This window comes from Polypterus senegalus, chromosome 2 (genome assembly GCF_016835505.1).
Source record: "Polypterus senegalus isolate Bchr_013 chromosome 2, ASM1683550v1, whole genome shotgun sequence".
Taxonomy (NCBI): domain Eukaryota; kingdom Metazoa; phylum Chordata; class Cladistia; order Polypteriformes; family Polypteridae; genus Polypterus; species Polypterus senegalus.
The window spans coordinates 215,345,235-215,357,313 of record NC_053155.1 but is presented as its reverse complement, the minus strand read 5'-3'; the positions used below and the strand labels follow the sequence as shown (position 1 = coordinate 215,357,313).

Below are 12,079 nucleotides of genomic sequence, written 5' to 3'. Positions count from 1 at the left end.
GATTCTATTAATATCAATATATCTTGAAATAGTATTTCTATTGAACTTTTTATCTTTCTCGGTGTAACTGAATATTTATTTATATGGAACAGAGCATAAATAGTGAACTGAAAATATTGCAGAAAAGGAGAAAAGGAAATACTTATATTTTGAATGTACAGTGGAACCTCGGTTTGTGAGTAACATGGTAGTGTTTTGCAAGACGAGCTAAATTTTTTAATAAATTTTGACTTGATAAACGAGTGATGTCTTGCAATACGAGTAGTATGGATACACTTTGTTTCCCGAGCGTCATGTGATCACAACTGAGCTGATGGTTCTCTCGCGTGCGTTTCTCTCTCCTTATCTCTCTCGCCCGCAAGACGCCTCTCTCTCTCTTATCTCTCTTGCTCGGGCACGCGTCTCTCTCTCTCCTTATCTCGCTAGCTCGCGCGCATCTCTCTCTCTCTCTCTCTCTCTCCTCTTGAGGGCAATCGTCTCCTATTTTCTGTCTATGTCTGCGTGCCTCACTCATATAGGCAACATCCGTACGAGCATATACTGTTTACTACAGCATCGTGACTGTGTGTGTGTGCACGTGAGCTGTGAAGCGTGAGTCCCCGTCTTGCGCCCCAAAACACGAAGCTGAGTCTCAGTACTTTAACGACACCAGCTTTATTCAGCTTAAAATGGCAACAGCGCGGTTATGTATTGTAGCGGGATCTTTATAATGTTCGTTGTATCACCCATCGACGGCAGGCGTTTATAGCATGTCCGTCATCTTTTTGGATCCGCTTATATGGCAAACTGCTACAGCGCTGGGAGACTGCGATTGCTTTGGGACACAGTTCCGCGTGTCGTCCCGTTGGGTGGAATCCCACAAGAGTTTAGAAACTCACTCACACCAGCCATGATTCTTTTTAAAGGTAAAGTGTAGGTTAATTTGTTTTATGTATTTTTACTTTATATTTTGTATTAATCATTTTTATATAAATAGTTTTGGGTTGTGGAATGAATCATCTGAGTTATTTCTTATGGGGAAATTCACTTTGATGCACGAGTGCTTTGGACTGCGAGCACATTTCCGGAACGAATTATCTTCGCAAACCGAGGTTCCACTGTATATCACTTGGTTGGTGTTTAAATCTAAAGCGTATTTTTAGATTGTATGAGAGTTTAGTTGAAAGAAATTCAATAGAATCAATCAGAATTAAACAGTTTTGGCACTATAGTTGTTCAATAAAGTTACTTTATTATGATATATTCTGCTAAAATTGGCCAACAATGATAAACAAGACACTTGTAAAGGAATACTGCAGCTGCAATCAGTCAATGCATTAGTGTTTGATTTGGATATATTGTTTAACTTTTGTATCTTAAAAGATTGGAACTCACCTAGATTCTTTAGAGATTCAGTGCCTTGCAAAATTATAATTAAGAGTAAAAAACAACTGTATAGGTACAGTTCACTCAAAAAAAAGCTATACAAATGATGCAGCAATACAAACGTATTTCGAGCCAAACGTTTTAAACTGATATCACAACCCCCTTAAGCTACACATTTCGGATAGCTATATGATAAAAGAGAGACCAGTAAATTGTAAAGAAACCATAGTATTAGTGAGTACTTGCTTACTTCAGCCACTGTCAAGCTGTACTTGAAGCTGTTGTGCTGTGAGTCACCTATCATGTAAACTGTTGACTGCCAGATACTTGTCTTCTGATTCTTTTGTGGTTTTAGGACTATTCAGACATGTTCCAGTCAGAGTTTCCTTTTGATAGTTTGTGAAGCTGTGCACAATGGCACCTTGGTTTTCTTTGCAAGTTCTGTGAAGTAAATGTCTATACTTTTAAGGGCTATAATGATCTGTCTATTTTCCGTGGTTACCGGTAATTGCCTGTAATATACAGGTCAATATTGTTATAATAATACTTCAGAGGGTGTAGCAACACATTTTGTTCCAATACTGCTTGTAATCATTCATATAAATCGGCAATTCACTTGCTAAAGATTTAACACCCTTAATAAATTATATTTTTTTCCCTTTGGGATCAGCGATCCTTCTTCTTTTATTTTCTTGTAGGGCACAAAGATCCTTCATTTATGTCGAACCATCTTATTACTTCAATTGGAATTTCAAAGAAATTTGCTTCTCCTTGGGCTACCATCTCATGATGTTGCCAAATACAGCATTTAATAAGATAGCCCGAAAACTTGCAGTCTTTTATTATATCAAATATATAAATGGATTTTATCACTTTTTTTTTAATCTTACACAGAGAAGCACAGAAAGAGATAGCATAGAGCCAATAATTAAAATATTTCAATGTTCTCTTGCCCTCCTCAGGTCAGTCTTCCAGTATTGATAGTTAAGAAGCCTGGCAAGGTGGGTCTGGGTGGGTTCCCTGGTGGCATAAGCTGAGTCAGAAAGGTATGCACTTTTTCCACAGAGAACAACATACTAGGGAATATGCCTATCCCAAAAAGCCAGATTTCAATTAAATCTATAGGATACCCTCTCCCTGCTTTCTGTGGAATTCCAGTGAGGTGGATAGTTTATTTGTAAGCTGTTTTAAAAATCTTCCACCCTAGCAATATTAGCATCCACATTTTCTTAGCATCCCGATTTTCTTTCCAAAATCTCTGTATACTCTCAGAACTAAAAAAAAAATGCTCTCCTGGCAACAATTTCAGCAAAGCTTATGTAGCTGAATCAAGATTAAGTTAATTAATCAGAATCAAGTTAAGCTCTCTACATGTTGCCTAAAGGTTTTTTTTTCTCTCTTGGATTTGTATGAGTATCATCCTAAAATACAATGAATATTGCTGAAATTGTCTCTGGCTTTCTATCACCTTGTACTTAAGAAAGACAAATTTATATTGGTGCGGGGCTTCATTAAGATCTGCATGAAATAATTGTCAAGAATGCAATAAGTGTGTAAAGGAATTAAGCATAAATTTAATGGTGTATTGTGACCATGTGGAACATACAGTGAGGAATATGTTTTTATACTACTGGTTTTGTTTTTCCCTTTATTGCAGTGTCTGATCACAGCAATCTCCATGAAACTGTGAACAAAGTATTATCTCAAGAAATGAAGAAAATCTTTGGAAACGAGAGCTGTGAGAATTTCAATGATGAGTTTCTCATGAAAAATTCTAACTCTCTTCAACACTTGTTGTCAGGTAAGGAGCATTTATGTGATACCTTTAGACAATAAAAAAAGCAAACATTTTTTTTCAATTTTGAGCTTAACAATGGAAATATCTTTATGCTTAGTTATGTCATTACAGCATCACTGTTTAAGTTTGTGGTTGAATTTTTTCATTATCTTTTCCTTGGACTTAATACCCTTGAATTGGTCATCTTACTTGATAAGTAAATATAACATTTAGGATATCATACTTTTTGTTTAATCCTTGCTACTTCTTTATAAAATATTTATGTTAACTTTTCAGTATTAGTAACTATTTATACAGTTATAAGAACATATGCCTTGTTTATTTCTGTTTTGAATGGTAAAACAAATGGCATAAACCTATTCATTTCAAGTGGATGGTTGTATTATACTTTATTCTGAGACAGATTCCTAGAGTATGATGTCATACTCTTTATAATTTTAAAAACAGGTGTGTGTGTATATATAAATACATACATACATATGCATATATATATATATATCATTGTGAGCCACCAGGGTGTGTACAGCCACCCTAACCCGGACCAACACACAGTCCCTTCTTGCCGTCAGTCCTTCTTCCTCCACTCCTTCCATGGCTTTGTCAACTTCCTCCCTCCTTCCTCTGGCCCCAAAATGGTGTGGGGACTGGCCCCTTTTTTAGGGCAGCCAGAAGGACTCCAGGTGCCAAACAAGCTTCTTACGGCCACACTTTCAGGTGTGGCCAAATAAGGCCCTGGAAGGTCCATGTGCCCTTTGGGGGTGGCCATGGGTTCCAACAGGGTTGAGTTCCCATGATCACGACCCCTTGGCTTTGTTGGAAACCAAGAGGGCTGCCCCCTGTCGGCCTGGGGGAGAAACTGTTCCCAAAATACTCTCTCCCCCCCGGTCCTTTCACACTCTAGGTGTATATACTATGTATATATATGTGTGTGTATAGTATCATCCGTAATTGCTGTACATTGTCTCCCCATGTGCCAAAACAGATGATGATGTCATCCTAGTAGGCAGGACTGTATGAATTGTGGGGTCATAGCTCTTTCCAACGTCTGGTGGATAAAGTGGCAGGTGCCCAGTGCAAACCAAATTGGAGAACCTGGTACTGCCAGTGGTAAATAGGGGTGTTAAATGTTTTTTTTTTTTGTTTGTTTTTTTTTTGGTGGATTCTGATAAAGGAATTTGACAATACCCTTTTGTCTTGATAAGTGTGGTCAAGTATTGAGCCTTTCTAAGCCACTCAAAGAGTACATCCATTTATGGCATAGGGTAGGCATGAAATGCAGAGACTTGATTAAGTCGAAGGAAGTCATTGCAGAAGCAGCAACTCCTGCCTGGCTGTGGGAATAAGATGATCAGGCTAGACCAGGGACAATAACTTTCGGCAGTTACCCCGAGATCTAGCATTCACTTGCTCTCAAGCTCTACTTCAATGTACTTTGCTTCCTGGAGGCGGCATGGACTTTCCATTATGATCACTTCTGGGTCAGTGACAATGTTATGTGCAATCAGAGGACTCCAACCAAATTTTTCATCCACCACTTTTGGGACAGACAGGATAGCTGCTTCGAGCTCCTGTCATTGCTTGGTTGTCAAATCCAAACCAAAATGAAGGTAATTTTTGAGAGCAAAGAAAGAACATGGGTGTCCACAGTAGGGACTGGAGTACCTTTCTCACGTGATAAATGTGTTCGGCTGGTTGATGATGATTGGGTTGTTTCACCAAATAATTGACCAGCACTTTCCTCTCCTTAATTTCATATGGCTCTCCTTAATTTCATATGGTCCTTACCAATGAGCTGGTAATTTGAAGTGGGAAGTGGAGATGAGTACCATGACACTGTCTCTGGGATTGAACTCACAGAGAGAGTCATGCCACTTTTTTATAGTCGGGGCTGTGCGGATTGCGATTATTCCAGGTTTGTCATTGAAATAGGTCTGATTTTATCAAATATATTGCATAACTATATATTATAAAATATTAGTACAAGGGAGTGCCTCATTCTCCAAAGCTTCTTTTAGCATGTCCAATAGTCCCTAGGGTTGTCGTCCAAATAATAATTCGAATGGCGAGTACCGCGTCTTAAGCAACCTTGCAGTAAGCAAATAGCTTGAGAGGGAGTAACTGATCCCAGTTTCTCCCATCCTGACTAACCACCTTGCAAAGCATTTGTTTGAGTGTCGGGTTGAACTGCTCTACTACACTGTCAATTTGAGGATGGTATACTGCGTTTAAGTGCCTAATCTTGAGTAACTTGGCAACCTCCCTGAATGGCTCCAAGGTAAAGGCATTCCCTGGTTGGTAAGGACCTCTTCCAAGATGCCAGAATGCTCAAAGACCCGTGTCAGCTCCTGTGTGATATTTTTGGAAGTGGCTTGTCTCAAGAGTATAGCCTTAGGGTATCAAGCAGCATAATCTACCAGGACCAGAATGTATTTATGGCCTCGGCCAGATGGTTCAAGGGGGTCTACTAAATCCACCTTGATTCTTTTAAATGGAATATCAATAAGGAAAATGGGTATGAGAGGAGCACAGTCCTTTTTAGGAATCTGTCAGAGCTAACAGGAATTGCAAAACCTTGATTCCTGGCCAAAAAAATAAAAGGGACTTAATTTGCTCTAATGTCTTATTGTCTCCCAGGTGGATGCCAAGGAAAAGTGTATGAGCTAGTTCACAAATCTGCTGCTATTAGGTTTTTGGGACAAGCAGTAATGACTACATCCCTCCCTCATACTCTGCTACTTGATATAAGCGATCATTTTGGATAACAAAGTGGGGCCCTGATGGCATGGGCTGAGTGGTATGCTCATCAACAACAAGGACAACTGCATTCTTGGCAAACTTAAGGGGGGTAGTCATTGTTCCACTTCTCATTTCAAAGGAGGCTGAAGTTTCCCAGAGTCAGAAAGTGGATAAAAGGTGATCTCAGTAGAGTAGAGTTTTGATCCGTTATGTCTCGCTTGATATCTCAGAGGCAAAAACTGCACACATTAACGGAACATCATCCATGACATACTGGATGGCCACATGATCTCGCTATTTTACTGGCTGTATACATAGTGAGGAGACAACCTGAGATGTCAATTCGCATCTGTAACTAGGCCTTCTCTTTTCCACTATTACTTTGTGACTAGTCCCAATCCAAAATGACCAGGTAAGGGCCAGTGGTGACAAGTAGCTAGCTGTTTGTTCAAAGATAAGAAAATGTTCATAATGCTAACAGTACCTGGAATGGTCCCTAAGCCCGCTTTTGCTTTGGGACAGCCTTTGCCTGACTTCGGACTTCTTCCTTGGTGAGCTGGGTTTGTTGTTCTCCTACCTGAACCTATAACACTTACTGTTTGTTGGTCAGGGCAGCCACAATTGCTGCAAGGTCCACCTGCTCTGTCATGCTGGTGAAATTCTGCCGATTACACCACTGTAATGAGACACAGGAAACCTCATAATGAATTGGGGCACAGTAGTGATCCCTGTATATTATATGACCAAAAGCAAAAGAAATTTTTTTTTTTTTTTTAAATTGACATTTCAGCTTGTTCAGATGCAAGATTTCTTCAGATTGGCACAAGATGGAGCTGGCGCCGGTTAAGATGTATGCAATCCAGAAGGCTTTGTTTATGCTACCAGCTCTAAATGCCCAAATCAGAAACAGTGAAGAAACACAATCCGATTCTGTGGCATTTACATTGCATAGTGTATATGCGGCCTGAGCACTTACATACAGTGTCAGTTTTCATAGAATGTGTGTGGTGCAGATAAGGTGTAAACATGCTTCCCTGCAATTTTTATTACTGATGCTCTTATATATTCTGTGTTTTAGAAGCATATCTAATTAATTAAATATGATGAGTCAGTGCAGAAAGACTATGACATTATATACTTAATTTTTTTCCAACCTGATTTTTCTCTACCTCCTTTGAGAGAAGAATTTGGATACTCTACAAGAGCTAAGTGTGGTGGTATTGTTAGCTGCTTTGCTGGCTCCCAAAGACTGGAGAATTTTTAAACAGGATAAATAACATGTGGTATTGCAGCTCTTCTGTTTTCCTTTTTTATTTGCTGTCCAATTTTCTCTCTCTAGCAAAAATCCAATCTTTTTAAACTAATATCATATATGGTTTTTGGAATTTACAGTTAATTCAGAAAGTATTCAGACCACTTCACTTTCTACACACTTCATTGTGTTGTAGGTTTAATTTTAAAAGGATAAATGTGCCATTTTTGCCTATCAAGTTACAGTCAATTATTTAATCAATAGCAAGTTGAAAGCTTGTTTTCAGAAAGCTTTGTAAATTAATAAAAAACAAAAACTGAAATATCTGTTTCATGTAAGTTTTCAAACCCTTAACTCAGTATTATGTAGAAGCTCTTTTGGCAGCAATTACAGCTTCAAGTCTTCTTGGCTAAGTGCTTTACAAGTTTAATGAAGCCAGACACCACAGTGAATTAAAAAAAGTAGGTTAAAAAAGATTAAACATTTAAAACTATGTCAAAAAACCCACATATTTCTGAATCTGTGATCAATGTAATTATTACAGTAGCATACTCTTCTGAAATCTAACTGAACCTGTAGATCAATTAGACATATACCTGACCCATTGATATGTGAATCTGGTTGGAATAGAAATCTGCAGCTACAATCGTATTCCAGAATTGAAGTTACAGATCCCTGACCTAAAACAACCCTAATTCATTGTTGCATGATTGAGTAAGGTGTTAAAAATAGACACATAAATGTCTGCTTGACTCTAGTGTGGTCCATGTGGTAGCTGTTACAGATAGCTGCTGGTGTACCTAACTTTTGCCTTATTGCAAGAGAGGCTTATATTAGATTCATATCTGGCTACTATTGAAGCCATTAGATAGAACAGGCAGTTTGACATTTTCTAGAGCCATTCCAATGTGACATTAAAGCTATACTTGTACATCAAGGTACCCAACTTGTGTCATGAAAATGTGCCTATCCACATTAAACTAACATGACAGTATTGTTGTTCGCTGTATCCTGTATCTTTCTTGTGTGTAACTCAGCAGAAACTATGATTCCTCCAGTGTGTTTCCTGGTCCAGTGGCAGGAGTGGAACTTGGTGGGTTGTTAACTTCTTTACACCAACCTTGACAAACTATAATGAGTTGTGGTTCTGATGTTTCTTTCTGTCTCTATATTGTGGCACTGTAGTGCATAAAGATCCCTGCTACTCTGCTGTTATAGACATTTTCTTGCAGGCACTTACAGTATCTAACACCATTCCTTGTGCACAGCCACTTAATATTTTTGTCTCCTACTAATACCCCTCAGAATTGTACTTGCATCATATGTTGGTACTTGTTTAACTGCATTGTTTGCATGTAAGATTTTGTCACTTGAAAGTCCATACAAAGTGGCTAATCAGTACAAATGAATAAATTCATATTAATCAATCACTTTCTTGAAACATTAATTTTTGCACAGTAATTTGCAATACTCTGCCCACTTCATATTGTATAGAAATTAAGTATTTATATGTGAACTATACAGATGTAAAATACGCTGATTGTGTTGGTCATCTGCCTTGTACGTTAATCAAAAACCTTTTAGTCCTGGCATATTAAAAGGAACACTACTAATACCAAATAGATTTTATTTAGAAAAATAATCCCCATGAAAACTAATACATTTATTGCAATATTCACTAAACTTTTCTATGCCAAATAGTTTTTTTTTTTTTTTTGCTTGCAACCACTCTTGTAACTAACAATGTCTTCATTATTAACAGTTCACATTGCACAGAAGTGGCCCTACATATTGGGTAACAAGTCATGGTGAAACTGGGTTTGGACTGCAGAAGAGGGTGGGTGAGGCATCTCTTTGAATTCACAGTTTCACAGAGCAGCCTTTGCATCCCTATAGTATGAATGTGGGTACTGTCATCAAGAAGAAAGTGGATGGTTGACTATTTTCTTTGTTACTTCCTCATGATTAAGTGCCTGAAATGCAAAGCAAGTCAGCATAAAATTAAGTGATTATGTGAAACTTTTAAGGTATATCATCAATATGGACTACACCCTGAACAGCATAAATGGTGACTCTTCATGTTTTATTGACTTGGTACCATCAGGTTATTCATTTTTATACTCTCTGCGGCTGACGCGTCGTGGTAGGGGCATTGCCACTGTTTTTAAAAGTATGTTCCTGTGTCAGAGCCTTACAAAGGGTCCGTTTAGCAACTTTGAACTGCAACTTTTCGAAGTGTGCTGCTCCCCTTCTTTGTTGTTTGCTGTGGTTTACAGACCTCATGTACAAAGTAATTAATGATGTCTTTATATCTGAATTCTCTGATCTCCTGGCTGATCTTACCTTTCCCATGACAAAGTATTGATTGTTGTTGATTTTAACTTTCACGTTTGTTGTCAATCGAAACCTTTGGTTAACTACTTTTTATCACTACTGGACTCATTTGATTTTATCCAGCATATTAATACGCCAACTCACTCTTTCGGTCACACCCTTGATCTCATTCTTTCTCATGATATTTCAGTTAATAATATTGATTTATGCGGTTTATTTAACTGATCACTTTTGTATAAGGATGGATTTGAATATTACTGTTGATGTCCCGACTACTAGCTGTCCCCCTCTCTGCTCTCGCTTTTTAAATTCTTCTATTATATCCGATTTTAAAACCATATTCTCTAGTCTTGATGTGCATGTCCAAAATGATGGTATCGATGATTCTGTCTTAAAATTTAATTCTTGTAAAACGGTTTTAGACTCAATTGCTCTGCTCAAGATATGCAGTAATAAGGGAAGACCTGCTTCCTGGCTAAATAAAACTACGTGATTGATGCGCCGTGCCTGTCAAGCTGCGGAACGCGTTGGAAAAAAGATTGACTGATTGTTTCTAAACAGATTTTGAGGACTTCTCTATTCAACTTCCAGGCTGCAGTTAAGAAAAACTAAACAAAATTTCTTTGCTGATTTAGTATCCCGTCATTCTAAGAATCCTAGGGGCTTATTTAATTCAATTAATGTGGCCATTCACCCTCATTCTGTGATGGGATTAAATAGCACTGTTCATTCATGTGAGCAGTTTCTTTCATTCTTTGTCAGCAAAATTGATACTATCCGCTGTGGCATTGTTCAAACTGGCTATGAACTTCCTACTGTTAAACAGGGCATTGTCTTAGAATCTTTTGATCTTGCCTCACTTTCACAGTTAAAAAGAACTATTGACATCCTCAAACCAGCTCCCAGTCCTCTCGATATAGTACCACCATGCCTCTTAGTGGAAGCCTTTGATGTTTTGGGCCCATCCTTACTAGCCATTATCAATGATTCTATTAGTGCGGAGGTTGTACCCTCATTTTTTAAACATGCTGTGGTGCGTCCCTGTCTAAAAAAGGCATAATTAGGTCCTGGAGTTTTAGCCAATTTTCGCCCAATTTCCCAACTGCCATTTCTGGCTAAAGTTCTAGAAATAATTATTTATAATCAATTGGTCGATCACTTTAACTCCAATATTTTATTTGAATTCTACCAATCTGGCTTTAGGCGTTTTCATGGTGTTGAAAGTATTCAATGACATCTCTATTATTACTGACTCAGGTGATGCTGCTGTCCTTCTCCTCCTTAACCTGTCCGCTGCCTTTGACACTATTGAACATGAGATATTGGTGTTGTGGGTTGAACATCTTGTTGGGCTTAAAGGGTCTGCTTTTAACTGGTTCAGGTCATATTTAACTAGTAGACACTTTTCAGTGACTTTAAATTCCCTTTTTCTACTGCTCCTCTTAAATATGGTGTTCCTGAGGGATCCATTTTGGGTCCTATTTTATTCTCTATATACCTTCATCCTATTGGAGCTATTTTTAGGAAATTTAACATTTCTTTTCACTGCTGTGCTGATGATACACAGGCTTATATTCCTGTCTGCAACTGTGCAATAAATCAACTGCACAACTGTCTTTTTGAACTAAGATCCTGGATGGCTAATAATTTTCTTGATCTGAATCAAAATAAAACGGAGGTGCTTATAGTGGGTCCATCAGCTAAATCCCAAAATGGTCTTGGACTTCTTGGCTGTTTCTCTGTCTTTTGCAAACCTCAAGTCCACAATCTTGGTGTTATCTTTGACAGTAACCTCTCTTTTGAGAAACAAGTAAATTCTGTAGTCAAGAGTTGCTTTTTCCAGCTTCGTCTACGTGGTAAGATCAAGCCTTTTATATCTTCTAGGGATCTCAAGAAAGCTACTCATGCTTTTATTTTCCCACACTCGATCACTGCAACTCGCTGTATTCTGAGATTAGCAAATCCCTGATACACAGGTTACAGTTGGTCCAAAATGCTGCCACTCGCTTTCTGGTTGGGGCAAGAAAGTGTGACTCTGTTTCTCCAATTTCAGCTTCTTTACACTGGTTGCCTGTCAGTTTTCGAATTGATTTTTAAAATCTTGTTGCTAGTTTTTAAATCTTTACAAGGGCTTGCTCCTGCTTATTTATCCGAATTGTGTGATCTTCTGGTCAGTTGTCTCTTGTTGTCCCTCGTACAAGTAAACTATGGGGGACAGGGCTTTTGCAGCTGCTGCTCCTCGCCTGTGGAACTCTTTACCTCATCACATAAAGGAATCGTCTACAATTGAACAATTGAACACCTTTGGTCATCTTGATTGTTGTATATGAATTTGACTATTTCTGGTGAATGTAAAACTAAGCAACAATAAATGTATGTACCTTATTTGACTGTAGTGTTTTGCACTCCATTATCTATAATAATTTTGTTCTGAAACAAGGCATAATACACTGTTAATCTATACTAATAAAAGGCAAAGCCCTCACTTATTGACTGACTGACTCACTCACTCACTCACTGACTCACTCATCACTAATTCTCCAACTTCTAGGTGTAGATTGACACCAGAAATTTGGCAGGCTCATTCGCAGCTT

General features: G+C 38.2%; 1 protein-coding gene across 1 annotated transcript in view; it reads left to right on the top strand.

The window, feature by feature from the left end:
• LOC120524456 (N-alpha-acetyltransferase 16, NatA auxiliary subunit-like) overlaps window positions 1-5,925 on the top strand; it is a 122,059-nt gene extending 116,134 nt beyond the window's left edge. Inside the window, exons 18-19 of the mRNA XM_039746309.1 lie at window positions 3,023-3,166; window positions 5,798-5,925. Of these exons, the coding sequence (XP_039602243.1) occupies window positions 3,023-3,166; window positions 5,798-5,925 (272 nt within the window). The remainder of the gene's footprint in view (window positions 1-3,022; window positions 3,167-5,797) is intronic.
• The last annotated feature ends 6,154 nt before the right edge of the window (window positions 5,926-12,079 follow it).